At 36.8% G+C, this 23,270-nt stretch overlaps 1 protein-coding gene and 1 long non-coding RNA gene across 2 annotated transcripts in view; one reads left to right on the top strand and one right to left on the bottom strand.

Moving 5' to 3' along the window:
* LOC106150715 (uncharacterized) overlaps positions 1 to 7,360 on the bottom strand; it is a 41,936-nt gene extending 34,576 nt beyond the window's left edge. Inside the window, exons 1-4 of the mRNA XM_087015254.1 lie at positions 7,191 to 7,360; positions 3,951 to 4,617; positions 3,738 to 3,824; positions 3,465 to 3,574 (exon numbers count right to left, since the gene is read on the bottom strand). Coding sequence (XP_086871380.1) covers positions 3,465 to 3,574; positions 3,738 to 3,824; positions 3,951 to 4,566 — 813 coding nt within the window. The 5' untranslated portion in view covers positions 4,567 to 4,617; positions 7,191 to 7,360. The remainder of the gene's footprint in view (positions 1 to 3,464; positions 3,575 to 3,737; positions 3,825 to 3,950; positions 4,618 to 7,190) is intronic.
* Positions 1,300 to 3,227, top strand: LOC147761265 (uncharacterized). Its single transcript, XR_015335056.1, has 4 exons — positions 1,300 to 1,315; positions 1,504 to 1,603; positions 1,965 to 2,076; positions 2,727 to 3,227. It is a non-coding gene; the product is annotated as an uncharacterized LOC147761265 (long non-coding RNA).
* Positions 7,361 to 23,270: the final 15,910 nt, after the last annotated feature.

Below are 23,270 nucleotides of genomic sequence, written 5' to 3'. Positions count from 1 at the left end.
ATAGTATTGCACTGTACTGTAATAGCGTGCGCTAGGTAATTCAAGTTCTCGTACCCTACACACGTTGCACGTCGCACGCATTTAACCCCCTCCCCCCCTTTTTTTTTTTTTTTTTTTTTTTTTTGTTCCGCTCAGGAAAAAAAATCAGAAAACGTCAAAAACATGCGTTGGGTTAAAGAGCTCAGACTATTAGTTCGTTTCTGCTTTGATTTTGTTTACTTACCACTTCAAGTTGAAGCCGATTCTGCGACGCTCTCACTCTCAGTCTCTTCTACTTGGCGTTTTGAATTGTTTAAAAACTTCTCCATGCAGCTTGATGATCCACGTGCATCACGTTTTCTCCCGGAAGCGTCAACTGCGCAAAATCGCAAGACGTAATATATAAGTGAAACGAAACAGACAGCATTTCCTATACTTCGTCAAAACCCGGCGCGCAAACGAAAGCTAGATGCTTTCAAAAACGACAGCGAGACTGTGAATACGTCATTACGGAATTCCCCAACTTCAAGCAATCACGATTATGAGAGTGAAAACGAGGTTAGCAGTAAGGGTAATCCCATGAACTTCCCTGTAAATTTTGGCATACGAGTCGGACTTAAATTGAGTCTAAATTTTGCCGATAAACTTAACACAGTAAGTTGACATAAATCGCCAAAATGGCGACTTGCACCATAATTTTCACTCGCCAGATTTAATTTTAACTCGCATTGGCGAGCTGGCGAGTGCGAGTGTCAAACGCTGACTGGCTTTCATCATGCACAGCGAAACAAGAAATCAACAACCACTTCTGTAACAGCCTTTTATGTGTCTTGAAGTGAATTTCTTGTATAATTTTATGGTAAATTGTCAGTCATCAGGTAAACTGTGAGACAAAAACATAGCTACCTGCATGGTGGACACCCATTTTTATTTTACTAAGCAATTCCTTTTGTGATAAGATTCTATGCTTTGGTCTTTTTTAACACCAAAATGAAAAAAAATTCATCCACCCCATTTCCCAAACATAAAAAATGAAAAAAGAAATACGTAATAAAAAAAAAGCATCTGGAGATATCTGGCTACAAATATATAAAAATTTGTCATGATAAAGATATCAAGCTATTGCTGCTAACATACAGAAGAATGAAAAACCATAATACTAATAAGTTAGCAGTAACTTTAAATAAATGCATTTGTTTTTTTTTTTTTTTTTGTTTTGTTTTGTTTGTTTGTTTTTTTATTTCTTCCACCCCCATGATTCTAAACAGATGATGACCTCATAGGAGTAAAACATGCTCTTTGATTTTCATTTTTTCCCAGGAAATGAAGTAACCCGGTAATCATCTTTATTTACGTTTTACTTCTCGTATTAATGACTTTTTCTGGATGAAACCATGTAGTGTAGAAAGCTGACAAATGTGGCAATACGTCATTCAGAGATCACTGAATTATCATTATTATTACTAAAACATAGATATCATTTCCTCTGATTAGTTAATAAATATCTCATTATCCATGCTCCAGTTTGATGTGAGGGTTTGGCAAGAATCACAAGAGTATAAAGGCCAGCTACATTAGGCAAAACTGATTCACTCTGCTAGAAAACAGGAACCAGACCAGAAAGGTAAGTACTCCCATTCTTTGTGTTATATATATGTAAACATTTTTTTTTTCAATTTCATTAAATTTTTACATGTGTATTCATGTGTCAATTTTCTAACAAGGCATTTATTTTAAATTACATGCTTATTTGTTTTTCATTCAACAGTCTCTGTACTCATGATAGGTATTTTCCTATATGATCTGTAACAGTTAGTTACAATTGTGTTGTTCACTTTTATATACATGTATATGTATATCATGTGATAATAGAGTGAAAAAAAAAACTAAATTCAATTATCTTGCAAATTTTTCACAGCAAATCTTACTTTGTGACATTTGTAAATTCTGCAATAGTTTCATGACATATATTTTTTCTGTCCCAGATCGTGAAAGCTCACAAAGAACAATATGAAGATGGCAACCACAAGAGTTACATATACATTCCTGGTTTTGCTGGCATGTTTTGTATACTGCCAGTCCATGAGACATTTTGGGGTCAGTGCAATGCTTATATTTTCACAGATTTCCAACATTAAATAATTCTTAGATATATTTCAATAATTACTAGTATGTTTGATAATATTACGGTATTATAGGGAATTTCAAAGAAAATAATTCACTGAAAATAAATGATATATCAATTTTCATATATGTTTGTGAATCAGGGACCAAAATGCATGCCAGCAAGTTTTTCATATGGCCATTAAGTTGTCAGATACTAGTAGGGGAAATGCATCCTTATATTTAATTTTCCTCTGAAACATCCATAAATTAGAGAAAAGAAGAAAAATGGCTGGGCAAAATCAAAATTGTGCCTTTTTTCCCAAAGGCCCCCAGACACCAATGTATATGATGCCAAGAATCTGTCATGCCAAATTTTTCATGAAATCATGTAAAGAGGAACATTATCGAAAAAATATATATATATGGTCATCATAGCAAACAGCAAACTCTTTCCCAATGTAAATATGCATGATTCAACTTTTGAGAGCTGGTTTTCAAACTGATTTCAGTCATTTTGGTTCAAATCTTTCTAGAAAATAATTTTTTGATACATATGCTAAACCACTTCTTCCTATACATTCTTTTAATTTTCCTATTAGTGAAAATGTGTTAATTAAAATTTATTTTCATTTTTTATTCAGACTCATCCCAAAGTTTGCTTTTTTCACTGCTATAACAACATTATCTACCAAGAATGTTTGGACCGTTGTGAAATCCCAGAGATGAATTGTGTCCCCGGAGAATGTGCTTCCGAACTCAACACATGTTTGGAGCTGTGTCGCACTGGATATCTTGATATCTAAATTAATTGTCATGTTTATTTATTAGTGCATATTGTCTTTCACGCTCTCCACATGAAACAATGTATTTGTGTAATAAAATATAATTATAAACCTGTGTCTGTTTGAGATTGTAATACTGTAAAGCATCAACAAAACAAGACATCAAACTGAGAAGTTTGCCTGGAGCACCATGCACAAGTTGAAGAGAATTAATTTTAAATAAACTGATCATCATTATATCATTCCTTTGTTTTTGCAATATGATAATAAATTATATGTTAGATACAGTATATTTTACCATAGCTCCCAGGTCCTTGTGCTACTGAGTACTTTAATTAAATAAATTTTCATTTTTATTTCTATTATTTATTTATTTATTTACTAGTATTTGTCTTTTTTTTTTTTTTTTTTGTTATCTATGCACATACACTTCTGATCCTAGAGAAGTTGAGTTTATTCCCCTAAGTTTTGTATCAACATCAGTAAAAATAAACCATATTTGGCAAAAAGTTGACCAAAGCACTCTCATGAACAGATCAGCACTAGTGCTATAAATATTCTTGTTCCACTAGTGATGCTATCTCAGTGAACCTTTACCTTGAGTGAAAAATCCTTCCAAAGAGCAAAGTAGACATTATGTTTCTTGGCATAAACAAGGTGGGTTACTAGCCTGTATTCATACTTGGGGTAATTGTGGGCTCTGCTAACTGAAATGCAATTTTGCATGCAATTTTGCATATAATATTTGATTTTTTTTTTAATATGAGCACAGATGTACATTAACTCAAAATTCAAAAATTATCTTGATATAATGTATGGCAAAGACATTACAGCAGATTTAATTGAGGATTTTCATTGGAATTCAAATACCTGACACATTGATAGCTTCAGGACTCCATGTTGTTATTCCTTTGGCATCAACTATCACAAACTGCTTCATTTTGCCATTGTAGGTGACTAAATGAAAAATGAAACAATTATAAACATCAATGGCTAATTAAAAAAACATTCAAGTTAAGAAACTGTACTAGTGGCTTAACAAGACAAATGAATTTAATTAATGAAATATAGCAAATTACTCACCCCCCATAATGTCAGTATTCTTCTTATTATGTTCGTAAGCTGCCTTAGGAATAAAGCCATAGGGGACGGTGGTAAAGTTGGCTGAAGTCTTCACAGCATGGCCTCCCTCACTGCCCACTGAAGATGTGCTAGATGCCATTGAGACCACTGAATCACGCTTTTCTTTATTCCTCTTCACAGTCTCTTGTATGTGTCTAAAAACAGGGTCATCCTTGATCTCATGGTCATTTTCTTTTTCTTCCTCTTCTCTCCCTCCATCTATATCAATATGGAGCTGGCTTATCTCTGCATTTATCACTTCTATGACATGTTTCTGTTGGTTTATTTCCACATCCAGGTGGGATAATTCTTCTTTGTTTTTGCTGATTTCTGCATTAAGCAGGTTGATTTCTGCATCTGGTTTATCATGCCTAGGAAAGCCAGTGTTTAATTCTGTACTGCTGGGAGGCAGTTTCTCATTCTGGTTGATGTCCCTGTTGTCGTAATGATTATAAATGTTTACATTACTTGTATTTTCATGTATTTCTTTCTTTTCTTCTTTTTCATCATTGCTGTATTTAGCTCTTGCTTCTGCTAGGGCTGCATTGATTGCCTTCAGTAGAGGAATATCAGACATAACCAAGCTACTAGTATTTTTCTTCACATGGACACTCTCTTGTTAACCACCCTAAAATATTTAAAATGACAAAAAATATTCATTCAAAGCAAAGTGACAGCTCCTTTTTCTTCTCATTTTACTAGTAATTTCAAATGGTTCAGGCTCATACATGTACATGTACATAGATCATACACTACAGTATCATACAGTAAATGTACAGTGTAGCTTGAATTAAGAAGTTGCTCAGTGAGCTTAGACTATAGTACTGGAATCGTACCATTTGACTTGAAATAAACAAATTTTGTAACAGTTTAAATATTAACCCATTACAGTGACGTCATATTTGCTCCGTAACACTAGTCCCGCGGCCATGCTGGAGGGAATGAACGACGGGGAATAGTAGCGGTAATATAGGTGAACCAAATAAAATAAAATAAACTTCATATCGCGATCAGGTACACCAAAGGGATAAGGATACATACAAGCTGAAGATTTAGCTGATTAGCGGGATCGACCAATATGAACTCAAGACAGTCTAAAAACGTGAAATCCTACCAAATGCTACTTATCCAACATCTTGTTGTCAGAAGATAGTTCAGTCATCTTGTACTTCATTTTTCTTGTTCATTGGGTAATAACTGTTATAGTTTGAGAGAGTTTAATGTGTAATCATAAGTTTAACCTTACATAGAAGCAACTTTTTTCATAAAGGATAGATATAAGGAGAAATTTGAGCTGATCATCAGGATAAACCCTTGTGGACTCAAGTGAGAATGTATGCAGGATTGTCTTATGACATGAAATATTGCTGTCAGTTATGACTTATCTCTACATCGTGAAGCTGTCAGAAATTATTTCAGCATTCTTGTACTTCATATTGGTTCATTAGAAAGTACATGTACTAGTAACAAGACTGTTGTTTGAGAGAGTTTAATATTCACCATGAATGCAACCATTCATATAAGCAACATTGTTAGGATTTTTTTATTATTCAGTCATTCACAGAAGCAAGGCATTTTTCACACTTGTGTATTTATGATGTGCAATGTAAAATATCAATAATTCAGTTCATGAATTGGTCTTCATTTCTGCAACCATTTGCTTAAACATATAGGAAAAGTGCACATTTTGTATGAATAAAAGTGAACATGAAATGCTGAGTTCTGAGTGTTGCTTCAATTAAATAACTCCTTTCATACACTGGATTTCACTCTCCTGATGTTCAGATCCTGTCTCCTCAGCTGGTCACAAAGATCCAGGAATATTTTTTGCTGCTTCTACCTTGTGTGTCATCTAGGTGCCTTTTGTACCTGTCATCAAAAGCTTCCGTTATTTTTATTTTATTTTATTTATTTATTTATTTATTTATTTTTGATAATTTACTTGCACCCAATCAGTGTGGCTTGGTGGGAAATGCCTGATCAATTTCCTAAATGTAAATTAATAGAAAGATAACAATAGTGATTTTTAATCATATTGTAACTTACAACATTACAGTTGAAAGGAGCAGAATTTTAACATTTTTACGGAGGAAAGTGCAATTCATGAGGTTATATGTCAATTACACCTGAGGTAGAATTTACTTGCAAAATAAAATTACTCTTATCACTACACCAAATCGAAAATTAAGTCACTAACTTCCAAATACACTTCATACAGGTAATTGATTTAATTGGCCCAGCTCAGCTGTGTGCAGTACAAATATAGCCTTGACACTAATTGGCAATAATGCTAACCAGGTATTAAAGAGGTAGGTGACAGCCGATAAAATCTAGAGAGCACCGTAACTGATAACAAATTACACCCAAGGCAATAGGTGAGTCTTCATTATAAAAGTCGAAACCCTGCCTGGGTATTTCCACACGTTTTAACAAATTAACACACTCTCCACCCAAACTTTTTGGGCACTACTTTAAATACATATGCAGTGTACGTGCGCCCCAAACGTACACACCTAGGTCTTTGGTTTTCTACTGTTTTTTCTTTTATGGTAAAATCTGCACAGCTGGCTCTTCATTCTTTGCTATAAAATAAATTAGTTTTATCCTTTACTTTTCCGAAGAGTCTTGATTCAAAGCCACCTCGCCGTCTCTCCTCCGTTTATGGTTTTAGTTCCTTCACCATGGATTGTTACCACTGCAGGCAGTCTGTGAACGCTTATATAATTAGTTATCTTCTCTCGATCAAATAACCTGCAGTAATTCATCATTTTGAGCGGTTAAATATCAAAGAAAATACAGAACACGAAAACTGAACTACAGACGTGGCTTGTTCATGCGCAGCAGACGATTCCGGTCTCCCTCCAGTATGGCTGCCGTTTGTTTTGATGACGCAGGCTCTAATGGGTCAATACTGTATTTGCATGCATTCTCTGCTTCATTGCTTTATTATGATAAAATCAATAACAAAGAGTCAAGCGTTGTGATTTTATTGGTCTTATTCACTGTTTAATTGCTTTTAAATAATAGTCAGTCAGGGTGCGTCTCTGAAAGAAACGCGCAGAAAATTGAATGACATCTTTTCTTCATAGTACTTTAGCCTTCAGAGAGAGAGAGCTAGTGTGTGTGTTTGTGTGAGAGAGAGAGAGAGAGAGAGAGACGTGATTTCTATTAGCATCCGCTTTTTGTTGCATTATTTCCTACCTAATCTTCAGTGCTGATTCATTCCAACCTCTTCTATTAAAATACGTCTTTGACTGAAATACATATATGGCCCTTCATTCTGGAATATATGACAAATTTTCATTCACCCGCTACATCCATTTGTTTATAGGTTGTTAAAGATGGCGAACTCTCGCACACTGGCGAGAATACGCGAGAAATATTGTTTCAAAGATCGCCGCTAGGTGGCTGCAAATTGGCTGGCAGGAGGGTTTGGGCGATAAATGTTTACAGGCGCTTGGCCGGTAGTGACGGGGATAAAAAATAAATGAATAAATAAAAGAAGTGGGAAGAATAATGCCAGATATGTATACTATTTTCTTTTTTACTTTACTTTTCCTAATTTAAAGTTAACATTTTTAACATTTTTGATATTTTTGACGATGCAGTCGTCATGAATTGTACGTGATAAAATGTAAAACGAGTAGGCCTAAGATATAGGCAAAAAACAAGTAACAAGCAACTCTCATATATTTGTGCTAATTTGCAAAACTTACGGTTATCTCAGTATCTTGGATGATGAGTCGAACTTTTTCTCCTCTGAGTAAAGTGGTAAAGGGACAATATATTGGTAGCCCTACTGCTGTGTAGTTTTACAAGATTTGTCTCGCCCTTTGAGCAAGATCATTTTTGAAAGCAAATTTTGAGTGGGCCTAGCCATTTTACAAAACAAAGCATAACAATGATGTTATAAACAAAAAAGATAAGCAAATCAGCAACAGGGGGGGGGGTAAATAAAAGGGTACCTCAGCTGACTAGGTCTAGGTCTGCGGCGTCATCAGATATATTGATGACTCATGTAAGTATCGAGTACTAGTATACATTTGGCTTAAAGGCTGGTGTGTTTGGGGAAAAAAGTGGGCTCAGGGGAGGGGGGCATAATAGTGACTACAGTCTGTTCAACCCCCTTTACACTGGACTGCGTCCTTCGTGCGACCGTCAAACTGGCAGCGCTGTGGTCGTAGAAAGGAGGCACAAGCATCGCTTTGGTTGGAGAATGAATGCCCAATGATCGGCCAGCTGTCGGCACGCATCGTATTATTTTTCCAAACAGGGCCGTACTACGGGACGCAGAAAGGACGCCGTCCAGTGTGAAAGGGGCTTCACTCGACGAGTTGCCACAGTTTTTTTTTTTTTCAATATCAAATAAACTAGGCGGTTTTTGTTTAATAAACAATTGTGCCACAGTCTCTATGTTTTTTCTGTGTAATATGCAATTGTAGTCTCCATGTTACACCTAAATTCGTTAATTACGGAAAGCTGATAATAGCAACTTACGTATATCAGAGATGGTTTCATGTGCATATGCTGGGCAACCAAGTATACAATTTCATTGAAAGCTGAATAAACTTACAAAGCTTTACCTTCGATGCCTTATATCAAATACCCACAGGTACGTCAAATGGAGTGCTTCTCTTCAAAACCTTTCAATTATTTATGTAACATTTCTTGCATAGCCTGGTAACCGCGCCTGCTTCCGTTCAGTGGCTGTAGTTTAGAGCCATCTTTACGTATCATTGTAACCAATTATCAAATTAAGTCGGGTAATATTGTGAAAATTAAAAAGTTTAACATATAATTTCTATTTTTCTGAATACTTACTTGTATGTTATCTCTCTATCAATAAGATTTAAAAAAACTTTAAATCTTCTGTATTTTATGTATTAAGAAAAATTGTCCTTCGTGCATTCGTGTTGTTTGTTGAGTAAAAGCCGCCTCAGGCCGACCCCTGATCCACTAGCTAATACTAGATGTGGATCCTGTTGTCTTTGTGTTGTTGATATATATATTGATTAGTAGCACACTTCTTATTTCCACAGAATTCCTGTGCCCCCCCCCCTTGTCACCCTTCTTTCTCAATAAAAACAAATATCAGTGAATACAACATCAGAGATGTTAAAAGCATTTTAAAGCACCTGAGTATTAGACTAAACCAACCAATTTATTGTTAGACAGCTGCATCGACTATTAAATCGGGAATTGATTACCGATTGACCCAAATTACATTTGCTGACATGTTGTTTTGTGACAGCTGATTGACAGATGCCATATTATCTCCAGGCAGCTTTATGAGATCCTCGAAAGATCAAGTGCTTTCCTAATTATCAATCTCCGTTTAACACGTACAAAAGAACTTAGTTACAAAAAATATTTGATCTTATTAGAATTGAACATTTTGTGGTCTGAGTAGATGTTAAGTATTATCGGTGATTTTATATTTCCTGATTGGCATTATATCCATAGACATAGTAAGGAGTTGTCCTATTAAACACTTTTTTCTTCATATCAGTTAATGCACCAGTCGATTGAAACTCCAGCACCGACCCTCGGGACAGGGCGAGGAATTGAGCATCCTCGTCCCTTAACGGGGGGCGTCACGATAGTCCGAAGGTTCATTGGTCCGAAGGTTCATTGGTCCGAAAAGTGGTAACGTTTTCATCGACTTTTTAATCAAGGGTTCATTGGTCCGAAGGTTCTATAGTGAACATTCGGACCAATGAACCTTCGGACTGTTGAACCTTCGGACTATCGCTACGGCCCCCCCTTAACGTCCTAGCGGGGCCGTAGCGATAGTCCGAAGGTTCAATAGTCCGAAGGTTCATTGGTCCGAATGTTCACTATAGAACCTTCGGACCAATGAACCCTTGATTAAAAAATCGATGAAAATGTTACTACTTTTCGGACCAATGAACCTTCGGACCAATGAACTTTCGGACTATCGAGACGCCCCCGCCGCACTGATGAGGGCGTCTCGATAATCTAAAGGTTCATCGTTAAAAATTGTATGAACGCCCCTCTGATGAACTTAACTTAATTACCATTACACTATCCACTTTATCAAGAATATATTACCAATAATGCATTATTGACTTTACTCGGACTATCGAACCTTCGGACCAACGAACTTTCAGACTATTTCTACAGGCAATGATGGTCGGTAGATGAATTTTTTGGGTACGTACGGATAAAATTTAGTCCCAAAATATTACACGTCCCTATACTCCCGTTACCGATAGATACATAAAGGAAAAACTGAAAAAACGTCTTTTTAGATTTAAATACCGATAGATCCGATTTTTTACTGCTGTCCTATATATTTGCGTTCCTATAGATACGACGTCCTCATAAACCCACGTTCTTTAAATCCACATACCTATAGATCCACGTATTTTGAGATCCAAATACCGATAGATCCATTACAGGTATGCTTTTGCTCAAAATCAGGGCCGTAGCCTCCGGGGGGGGAGGGGGGCAGGGGGGGGGGGGGGCAGCTGCCCCCCCCTGGGATTTGAGGTGCAAAAAAAAAAATAATAATCGCAAAGGTAAAAAAAAAATAAATAATTGCAAAGTTGGTATCAAATCTGTGAGAAAATGCACTCATGGCCACTAGACAATCATTCAACAATCTGTTTACAAAGGTGTACTGTTTTTAGCCAACTCAGTTCATGCCAAAAAGTCCAATTGGCGTGTTGTGTTGAAAAAATGACTGTACTTATGGCAAAATGAACCCACAATTTCTGACACCAGAATGCAGTATTATACATACAGTTTTTAAAAATTTTCCACACCGTGGAAAGTGACTAAATATTACACCCACCCCCCTCGTGTCCGCTTACTGCCCCCCCTGGCATTTTTCTCAGGCTACGGCCCTGAAAATGGTTGGTATACTACTACATAATACATAAAATGCACTTCTTTAAAACGACAGTACACATATTAATCCTTTCAGATATATATTATTCTACTAGATCGTTTTCACACAATACTCAGTGAAAGAACACAAAAAGAAAAAAAATGTGTTCTATATTTCACAACGCTTACTGTTCTAGCGTCAGAACACTGTTTAATGCGTTCTCAAAATGTAACATTCGAACACGTAAAAAGTGTTCTGAATTTTCATGTTAATGCACGTGTTCTAAACAAAACAAAACAAAAAAAAGAACATAAAAATGTGTTCTATATTTCACAACGCTCAGTGTTCTGGTGCCAGAACACTGTTTAAAGCGTTCTCAAAATGTAATATTTGCACACTTAAAATGTGTTCTGTTTCATGTTTACGACGCGTTCCCGAACTTGAGTGATACACGTGTAGACGCGAACGTACATGTATGTCTTGTTTGAACACCTAATAAATATATAAATACATAAATAAATGAATAAATAATAAATATCAGGTTGTAATTAAGTCAGATCACTAAGTGGATCAGTATTCGCAGCCAGACTATCACTCGAAAGCCTCATACCTGTATCACAAGTTGATATCGGCCTTTTAGCCGATTACGATGTCAGATAGATGGATCTAGCGGTACCTGGATCTAAAGATACGTGGGTTTATAGGAATCTGTTGGTGGATCTATCGGAACGTAAATTTAACGAGACGTAAATCTATTGAAACGTGTATGTATAGAGACGTATCTATCGGGACGAATATTTTATTGGGACGTTTATCTATATGGCGGACCCCAATTTTTTTATTTCAAATACGGTTAATGAGCATAGCAACTAAATTCTATTGTCCGTTGGGCTTGGAATTTAAAAGAAATATTGTTTATTCAAAGGGGTATATCAAGTCCAAAGTGTAGGTGATTAAAAAGCATAAAAGCAACGTCATCAAGGGTTTCCCTGCAGTCAATTGTAAATTTTCCACATAACACACCAATGGGCCTACCCAATAGTCCGGTTGCTTAGGGCAAAAAAATGGCCAAATCGTGACACGGCGGATAAAAGCACCAAATTTTGCATGTGGGTACCTTTTGACATACTAAATCAAATAAGAGCCGTAGCCCATGGAAAAAAATTACCGTTTGGCCAAAAAATCCAAAATGGCCGCCAATTTGTGAAATTCTATAGAAATATATACATACCTATGTTGATTTTTATCAAATTTTAAGTATTTTCTCAATGTTTTCCACATCCGTATTACCCATATTATGCATGTGTCAGATAACAAACTAGTGTCCTTGGACTTTTTGAAAAATCCAAGATGGCCGCCATATGGCATAGGAATACTAGATCATGTACACAGGTTTTCAACTAACTAATGCCGTCTAGAAAGATGCATTGCCCACTATCTAATTGTTTCTTATTACACAAATAATATATTTGTGGTGAGTAACTAACCTTTATTCTCAGGCATTTCGAGAAAAATCCAAGATGGCCGCCATATCAACGGAATACTAGTATACACATAGGGCTTCTTCTGCCATGGAGATATAATATTAAATGATAAATAAGGTTTGTTTCTGAGTATTTTCCTCATCTTTTTAATTCACATAATATATATATGATGAGAATGTTATGTGTATCCTGTTTGAAAAGAAAACAAAACGAAATGGCGGCCATTAGCCATAGAAGGTGGGATTCAGTTAATACCTGCGGGAGATAGGCTTACATATAAAATGAAGCTGAATTCAGTTGTTATTCTGTTTTTTTTTTAGTATTATTATCCCATGATACATATCTGTTAGGTAATTAATGTCCATATTTTATCATTTTGGAGATGGCCTTCTTTTCCCTATAGGAAAACTGCATTAGATTGTAAAGGCACTTCTAAGGCAAATGAGGGTAATCATGATATTTTGTCAAAATACTTAAGGGTATACTCTTGTTACCCACCAGATAGATATCTCAAAGTCCAAAAAGAAAGTGGGAAATACAGAAAAACAAAATTAATTTTACACTGAGCCCAATGTCTCTCTGGCAGTTTTTGAATGTACTATTCCTATTGTGAATTGCAGCAATCTTGAATTTTCTCAAATGTGCAAGATGCACACTTGCTACACACCAGATTTATATAGAGTAAGGTTAATAAGGATGTCAACATGTTTGAACATCAAACGGCTTTATTTCATGTTGGAATCAATGTCTGAACTGTTCCATTAATTGACACCTATTTGCGTTTGAATGATATATTCCTATGACAAGTGGCAGCTATCTTGGGTTTTCTCCGAATAATACTCAAGGATACATACACTTTCTACACACACAGAGTCTTTCATAAGGATAAATAGGATATGAAAAACATTTAAAAACGATCTAAAGTTAATTGCATTTTTAAAAATTGTAATCACTGTATCTCGGGCATTATTTGATTATGTGTTCAAATATTCTAATGACAAAAGGCAGACATCTTGAATTTTTTCCAGAATACCCAAAGATACACACATGCTACAGACCAGGTATACAACATAGAAGTAATAATAAATGAAATGAAAAATATAAATTATTTTTAAAAGAAACCCATGGTAATGTAATTGTATAATAAACCATATGCCTCTCTAGCAGCAATTGAAACCCGCCCATTTGTATTCCTATGTCAAAATGTAGCTATCTTGGATTTTTCTCAGAATATCCAAGGATGCACACTATTTACCCACCAGATATATATCATAGGACTAATAAGGATGGGCAAAACTTGATAAGCAAACACAATTGCACCCTGGCAGTAGATGAAAAGCCATGGATGTGCAGTTGTAATTCCAGTAGTATTCCTATGGCCAATGACGGCCATCTTGGATTTTCTCAAAATGACCAAATATGCACATTTATTACCTGCTAGTTTTGTATCACGGTGTAATAATTATGTGTTAAACACTAAAAAAACTGAATTTGATAGTGAATTAGCTGTCATTAGTTCCAACCCTTTGTAATACTACAAGTATTCCTATGACATATGGCGGCCATCTTGGATTTTCTCAAAATGCCCAGGAATACATGTTAGTTACTTACCACATACATATTGTGTGGGTGGACAGGATGTGGAAAACACCCAGAAACAAACTTAATTTGATAGTGGAAAATTAATCTTTCCAGTTGCCATTAGTTGAATTCTAGAATTCCTGTGGCACATGGCAGCCATCTTGGATTTTCGAAATGCCTAAGAACACTTCGTAGTTACTCACCACAAACATATTATGTGGGTAACAAAAATCTGAGAAACAGACTTAATTTGATAGTGGACAACGTATCTTTCTAGCTGGTATTAGATGTGCACTAGTATTTCTATGGCTGTTTCTATGGCATATGACAGCCATCTTGGATTTTTTCAAAAAGTCCAAGGGAACTTGTTTGCTATCTGACATATATGAATAAAATGGGTAATAAGGGCGTGGAAAACTCTGAGAAAATAATTTATTTGATAAAAATCAACATAGGTATGTACACATTTCTATAGAAATCCATAAATTGGCGGCCATTTTGGATTTTTTGGCCAAACGGTAATTTTTTTGCGTGGGCTACGGCTCTAATTTGATTTAGTATGTCAAAAGGTACCCACATGCAAAATTTAGTGCTTTTATCCGCCGTGTCACGATTTTTTCCTTAAGCCACCGGACTACAATGCATCTTTCCATTTGAAAAAAAATCCTCCTTAGGGTAGGCCTCGCTCCTGGCTAGTTGGCCAACTCATCAAATTTATATGGTTATTTTTGATATAATCTATAATATCGATGTGTAACAATGTCGGTTATATGAAAATTGCATCAGGGGAGTAACGATGCGGGGAAGCAACGATGCGGGGGGGGGGGGATGTCGATTAGGGGAGGGGGGTAACGGTGTGCGTATAACGGTAATTTTACAGGGACGAATCGATGCTGGGATATCGGTGTGGGTTTTATCGATGTGCATACTACTAGGGGGAGTATCGGTGCGGGGGAGTATCGACATGATCCCGACGAGGGTTCTTTTTTGTTAAAACCACCGGTGCAATGCCCCCCGTGTTTTGTTGATATGTTTTATCTTTATGAATAAAAAAAGTTCCGACTTACCAGTATTCTTATCTGAAGACTACAAAACAGTAATGAATCTAAGTAGCGGATTGATCTCGGACAGCTCGGGAAAAGGCGTCTTATTGCCACTGAGCCTGATTATGATGTTGTGTAACATAGCACATGTACATCAGACATTTCCAATACTTTCTCTCCTAGACCTAGGTTCTATAATAACAAAACATTTATCCTGTACTTTATACCGCATTCAACTGAAAAGATTATTAGCCGCCTAGCTCACTCCACCTCCGGCTGTAGGGGAGACCGGGGCTAGTTGGAACCCTGGGTAAGTTGGCCCCGTCTTAGTGACAAGATCTGTCTTTTAAACCATGGGAATACATTGTTCCTGAATTTACGATATCACATGTACTCTAAGGTTATAGGAAATATGTAAAACGTTACAAATTTTAAATCGGAAAATCGGGAGAATTTGACGATATAAATATCTTCTGCGTTTTAAAACTGTTGATCACGTGGTCCGGTAACATTACGAACATAAAATACTGGGTATGAGATTAACATGATAATTTTTAAAAGAATAGAATAAATTATATATTTATTTAATGACAGTTCCATGACCAAAAATTAATTGAAAATCTGGGGATTGAACCATAAAAAATGTCACAAATGAACGAAAATTTTTTCACAATAGTATCTTTTACTTTCATATTATATATTTCAATGCGGTTGTATAGTTGAAAGACGTAGCGATTGCTTATAGTTTATCAAGGATGTTGTCAAGTCGTTATTCAGTAATATAACCCAGAGGTTCGTAACTGATGCCAAAATTGTAGAACAGAAAAGCACGGGTAGCTATACAGCGGTGAAATGAGATAATGAAGTCCACCTTGGGTTATAGAGGCAGATTACAGTTCGTCAAAACCATCTCCACACGGAAGCTCAAAGGATTTATTCGTTTGGTCATGCTCGAATTCCAAACAGCACCAAAAGCCTTTCTTTTCTCGAATGCGCCTCCTGGTCGCTTGATCTTCAATGGAAATAAGACGTTTTTCCTAGAGAAAAAAGAAATCAGTATTTTCTTCATTAGTGTCATTTAAACTAGTGGTATGCTGTGTTAGGGTGAGATACGGGTAAAGGATATTTCATGAAATTTTGGCTAAAACATACAATCAACACAATTAACAAGCAACACAGAATCAACACTGAATTTGGATCAGCCGGTGTTTTGCGTCCTTTGTGAAACTAAAACTTGCTTGAACTGAACATTTTTTGAACCGTTACTATTTTCCTATTTTCTTCTTGCAGCTTCAATCGGAAGATAATGAATTGAATGTCTCTGAATGGACAGATATGATAATTTGACTTTATTGTTATGTTCTTTTTCTTGGCTGTTTGAAAATAGATTTGAACCAGGTAAAATTTTTAATCTAAAAAGTAAAACCTTTAAAGGGGCGAATCAAATCAAATGTTAAAAACCAACAGAAAGGAACCCTGGGCGTGCAGAACACATGTATGCAACTTTGCAGATTACATAAGCTGAATTAGGTATAAACCAGGCAAGGTTAACTCTCAATATACATAGAAAACATATATTTTAATTTTTCAATAAGTAAAGCGTTTCCTAATGTCTGACGTAATTTTAGTGTGCAGTTCCTATATATTCCAATCTGTGGGCTGAGAAAATCTCGGGGAACAGACCTTTAATACAAATAAACAGGTTATTTTTGCCAACTGCGTTACTAATCTGGACACGGTCCCCCTCCCCCCCACCCTCACCTGCCCCACTACTGCACATCGCACGAACCTATCAAATGTGTCTGTAAAAGTACAGAGGGGTGACAAAAGCATAGCACCAGTTGCTTAATGGGAAACAAAAGCTGAATTTGTTAGGTTTTTCAATTAGTGTTTTATTGAAAACCGGTTATATAAGTATCTTTACTCCAGATTTATAGACCAGTAATTTGCACTTACATACCCATGCTATTATGTCAGTATTAATATTCTGAAGGATACAGTGTACCTTCGTGTTCTCAATATACTACTATCCTTCTGGGTGTAGCCTAATAACGGTTCAGTAATCTTCTGGGGGCTGTTTGCCTAAGCTGTTATAAGAAACTATGGGTAAGAGCGTTTGTGCTATGTCAATTTACTTACAATCTCATTCAAGAGGTTTTCAATGAGGTTTGTGTCTGGTGATTGGGCAGGCCAATCCACCCTATTGATGCCAGGCTGGTAAGGTCACTCTTGTATAGCCCTGCATGGGCCTGTTGGGTGTAGCGTTAAAATCTTGGAAGATGAACGGATGATTCCAATCCTAAAATGTTTTCCACCGATGGTAAAAGGTGCTGATCTAGAAATTCAGTGTGACGCTTGTGGCTCAGGTTTCGATGCACTAACCTCAGTTCACCAATTTCTTAGAAAGCAATGCATCCCCGAACCATTATTGAAGTGGACTGCTAGCAGGCAGGCATAATTGGCTGACGATTTTATACATTACAAAAAGGCGCCAGTTCTGACCTACGGTCCATGCAACGGTTCTTGTATCCCATGCGCTCTCTTTCGTCTGTTTACCAAGGTGATGGTTGGTTTCCTCTTTTCTACCCTGGCGTGAATTCCTGTAGAATGGAGCCGTCTTTGGACATTACTTCTGCTGGCCATAACTTGCTAATTGAGCGACTACTGCAAAGCTTATTCGCGGCATGACACAGATCTCCTTAGCCTTAATTGACAGCATAAAAAGACACCTGTCGTCTCTGGCACTAGTGTTCTTCGGGTGGCATCAGTGTACCCCATCCTTCTGCAATCCCTTTATACAGACTGACCATGCAGACACACCATATCTGGCGACTACTTGGGGGACATTTATTCCCTTGTCCCTCAGAGAAACAATTTCTTATCTTCTTTCATTTGTGAGCTCCAAAACCTGCACCATGGTAGAAACTTAACTGACATCCAAATGGGCGTTACACCTTTAATGGCATTCTTTATAGTGCACATGGATGAAAATACGTCACAGATCTCTTTTTACAAACGACCCCCCCCCCCCCCCCGTCACAATGCACACAATTCAAGCAGATGGTGCAATACTTTGTCACCCTCTGTAGTTGATTTGCTCAAAAGAAAAATGTCACACCGCCATTTTAAGTAGAATAGCCTCCAAACGTGAAACCCACAGTTTATAGTTTCTTCTACAATAGGTTATCAAAAGTAATCCCATATATTTAAATTATGATGCAGAAATGCACACGGTGAAAAATACTCCATTGGCCTCGATATGTACCCTTGGTTCTAGATTCCGGTATTGCCAGCTCGATCTTGATTTCATATATAACCCATAGTAGCAATACCAATACTACTAAAAGCGACTCCACCACAAGGTATATTTAGCAAGCTAGCTTTTACGTTGCTCTGACACTCAGGGTACGATATGAAAAAGAACACAAAATCTGAATCCCTCTCTCTTTCCCCCGTCTGCTAGCAATCCAAACAATCCAAAAATGGCGTTATAATAAAGAAAAACTACCGTATAAAAACCAGCTATATATCTGCTATTTTAATAACTATTAGACCTACTAAAGGAGGATCCCATTCCCTCATATGCTGCAAGACTTCAACACCGGGACTTTTATCGGCGTTTGTCACCTGGCAATGGGCATATAGAGAATAGTTGTTATCCAACTTTCCAATCTGTACGCCGTAATGGAGTAAAGTCTGCGCTGCCTCAAGTGCAATTGGAGACGGTTTGAGCTGTTCCATCCCAAGAAAAGCAACTCCTATGCTTTTTTCGTTCCATCTAAAGCATAAAGTGCGGACTTCATTAAAGAGGTTCAAAACAAAATCAGCGGTGGTTTGTAACATTCGAGATTTAGATGTAGATTTATCGACATAATACGAGCAAATGCGATTAATTTCTAAACAAATAGCAGATTGGAGGCAATGAATGGTTCGTTTTTTTTTCAAATGGTGATTGCAAAATGATAAAAATTTGGGAATTGTCAATCTTCAATATAATCAAACAGTATTTTCACTGAGTAAATGTACTAGACACAGATTATGCCAAATTATGTCCAGGAAGACAAAATATGACGCTTTACTCAAACGGCTTATTTTCTATGACAAAAACTACTTATGAAAAACGGCACAAAAGACTACTTAACACTCCTCCCTCTAACGCTGAAGGCACAAAATGAGATTTTGATCTTTACTGAATAAAACTGTAAGATTAACATTTTACTGGAAATTTCAAAACTTTATAAAAGTGTAACGCGCACTGTATGCCTTTAAAAGCCATCTCAGTCTTCCACAGTTTCCCGAATAATAATGATTTCAAAATAATCTGATCAAAAAACCTGCTCGCCATTAACACTTCCAATTCCTAAATTTTGAATTACAAATCTGGTTGAGGTAAGTGAAATTACACTTAATTATATGTTTTGCACAAGTCCGTTCCTTTTGATATGTTCACGAAAGTGTCTCACCTTAAACTGTGAGCCCCTTGTATGTCCCATCCTGTTCCTTCGTAGACAACACCATCATATCCGACCACAAAGTTGTACGCGATGTCATTGTAATCTGTTTGAGAAATAAAAGAAAGCACTGCCTCGTGTACATTTTTAATTGTATACGTGTGCTAACTTATATGAGTTCAATTTGAGTACAGTTATCTATATCTAATCACCTTATTTACCCGCGTTGCACTCTACACACATCAGAATTAAATCGCCTTATTCAGCCTTTGATGATTATTGTTTAAACCGCCAGCCCGCCAACCCTCTTCTCATCTCTAGGAAGTACACACTGACTAGGGAAGTAAGAAAAGACGAACACATACACCCCAAAGCAGGGTAATGTATTTTTATCACTCTGTCGACCTTCTTGCGTGGCATTCATCAAGATGATTTGCCAGATACAGTGCATTCTTTTCCCCTTAGAATAACGCGTATTTGGTTAGGTCGGGGCAGTGCTGGCATGGCTAAATCCAAAATAAATGCCGACCATTTAATGAGACAAATGATTGCTATAAATTTCTTAAGAATTATAGACAGTGTGTTCTTTTTTGTCTAGTATTTTTTTCGCCAGAATAAAACCAAATGGAACAGAACCAAAATCCAAATTGACAAGTAAAGTCAAAAGCTATTTGCATTTCATTATTTTCCTACAATCACACCATTAAAGGTTACCATTAACAACACAATCAACGTGGTGCGTAAAATCATTTGACAAAAATACTTGCTGAATTTTTCCGACATGTCTTCTTTTTGCAATAACTGTACTTTTTGGCAGCATTCGGTGCTTGTGTTACAAAACCTGTACAGATTACGTGTAATGATGATGACATTTTTCACGGGGTGCGTGAGGAACTCGTTAGGCGTGTCACGGCCTAGCATTGCACCCCAGTGTCTTCGACTGACGTAATGTACGTATCTTTGGGAGCCTTTATATAAAAAAGACATTCAGTTAGTTACTTTAGCTCGTAAATGGTACAAGTAATAGCATTGGCATAGCGTATTTGGGTGTCATATTTTTCAATTGTAATCAGTTTTGTCTCTAGTCTCTAGAGTTTAGATTAGACATTAGTCTCTCTATAGAGATTAGATTACTGACAACAAATTTACAGAAAAGTGTTTGTTTATCCAAACAAAAAACAAAATAATTCTAATTTCATTTCATATATTACGGTTATACAAGGGGTAGCGTGTGGAAGATTTATGGAGTGTATTCGGTCAAAGGTACCTACCATTGAAATGGACAGAAATTTCTTCTGTAGTTGGATGATCACACGGATTAACTAACAACCAACTAACAACAAACGAAACGGCTGACGTTGTAAATACTACAGCCAGAACAGCAGTGAAGATATATTTCTTGCTTCTTGGATTTTCCGACTTTACAGAGGTCGTTTCTGGGGCAAACTGTCGTTCTCCTGAAAGAATATATATCGGATCGCCAAAAAGTCTTCTAATTGGAAGCTCCATTGCTTTTACCAATGCCATCATGCTCTCAGTGCTTTGAGATATCTCTGTCACCTTCTTGTAAAATTCCCGAAGTCTTATAATATCATGTAATGGCTCCGTCTCGTCTTGCCCTGGGCACGAGCTCCAGTTCACGCTAGTAGGAGGGTTGAGATTCCGAATGAGTAAAAATAAAAAGTCAAAATCAAAAAGCTTAATGTCTAAATCATCCTTGTGCTCGGGGTACAATGAGGCAAACTGTGCCGGCGTCAGCATATCATTTTCTAATAAAGTTGTGAATTTTGCACGAATCTTTCTCATCGATAATAATTTCCGAAGACTAGAATCTTCATGAACTATTTCCTCTGTAAGGTATCGACGTAAGCATTTGCAGCACTCTTGAATAGCACGTCGGCACATCTCTTCCGTTTTCATTGTGTCTGCAAAAAATAGGCAAGTTATATTACAAAGACAGGTCGTGAGGCTAGTCTTCATTAACAAAACAAAATGGTACCCCGCCTCTCTCACCCGGGTTGGCCTTTTTTATTATTTAGCTTCACACGCTGAGAGCTACCAATCACAAAGACAATGTGGCGAGGATCGATCGCCAGCGGTATGAAAAATAATGCTAATGGTTTTGCGTAAAAAAGGCTGAATTGGGCCTATAAAGGAATGCCTGTTCAAAAACGTCGGTTTTCTTGCAGATTTGAGGCCTCTTGTGCACACTATTAGATATCGTTTTGATAAAAGATTACAAGGTTTTCCTTGAGGTTTTCCAAGCGATATAAAATATCCCCTTCCAAAAAAGGTGTCACCCTTACTGCACTTTGCGCGACAAGGTTATATTTAGTTACTCCCCGGATTATGTACGCTGGCTGAGCAAGGTGTACTTTACTAAAAGGGTACCCATAGTTTTAATTGTTCTATTACATAACAACTAGGCAACCGAACATAGTGTAAATCGAGGATGTGAGTAGCAGAACACTGACCTACAAAGTATAATCATCGAAATACTCAATCTAAGAGTGCATTCCCAGATATTTAGATCGATCCAACTCCCTGGGGGTTCACGCTGACATTAATCTAGTGAGACTCCCCACAGGGATAGATCGATCTAAAATGTATGGGAATGGGGTCTAATGCTTCAATTATTTTTTTCAATACGCGGCTCTAAGTAAGAAGGATACATTTATTACCCAAGCGGTTGACATAGGAGGGATACAAGTCACCGTTACCGCTTCTCCTCCTAGACCGCAAGGGCCCGTGTCCCCATCTCTTGGATTTAGGTCACATATAATCTCAACTTGAACCCCCTGTTTTTTTTTTTTTTTGTCTCAAATGGTGCAATGGCCTGGGCGTGGCATTCGTTGAAATGCACCCTTGTCAAAATTTTTGAAAATTCAATGCCAAATATCTCCCAAACTGAAGGAATTATGGGAAAAAATTCTATAGAAGTCTGACCAAAAGTCATATGTGAAGATTCCAAATATGCCCTTGGATTTGACCTTTGACCTTTATTTCAAGGTCAAATGGGCCAAAATTTTCTAAAAATGGGAATTTTTTGCAAAAAAATATTTGTTTCTGCCAATTTTCAGAAACTACACAGACCTAAGCTCTCATATTACAGTGGGGGGTTACAATTAGGGACTTCTTTCATTTTCAAGAGTTTGGGGTCAATCAGTGCATTTTCACAGGAGACACAGCCATTAGAAAATCTAATGGCAAAACTGAAAACTCTCCATAATTCTCCAAACCATAAATGCTGTAGAACTATGGCTATTTGCATTTTATAGAACTTGATAAGCGCAATACTGAAGTTGGGATCCTTTTTGTTTCGATATGGTTTAGGAGTTGCGCTATATCAAAAAGTACAATGTTGCAATATTCATTGGTGAAAGTAAAATGTGAAATAATCTAAAATTAGCAGAGATATGCCCATAGTTACTATTGTACTTGAATAGGAAGTCATATACTGGCTACCTTACTATGACCTTGAAATTGACCTTTGACCTATTTTTCACCATGAACTAAACTTTGCACATTTTTAATCCCTTATATCTCCAAAACTCGCAGAGTTTTGCCTATAGTTTCTACGGATTTGAATAGGAAGTCATATACTTGCAATCTAACTGTGACCTTGAAATTGACCTTTGAGCCACTTTTTACTATGAACTGAACTTTGCAACATTTCAGTCCCTTATATTTCAAAAACTGGCAGAGATAGGGCCATAGTTACTATTGAACTTGAATAAAAAATCATATACTGGCAATCTTACTGTGACCTTCAAATTGACCTTTGACCTACTTTTCAACATGAACTATCTTTGCAAGATTTTGTTCCTTTATATTTTAGACAGGGTTTCTGTTAGGAGACCAGTGATCAC

The sequence above is a fragment of the Lingula anatina genome, chromosome 6, assembly GCF_051362555.1.
Source record: "Lingula anatina isolate TDL-2025a chromosome 6, LinAna3.0, whole genome shotgun sequence".
Classification (NCBI taxonomy): domain Eukaryota; kingdom Metazoa; phylum Brachiopoda; class Lingulata; order Lingulida; family Lingulidae; genus Lingula; species Lingula anatina.
The sequence above is the reverse complement of the archived record's forward strand: the minus strand, read 5'-3'. Positions and strand labels throughout refer to the sequence as shown.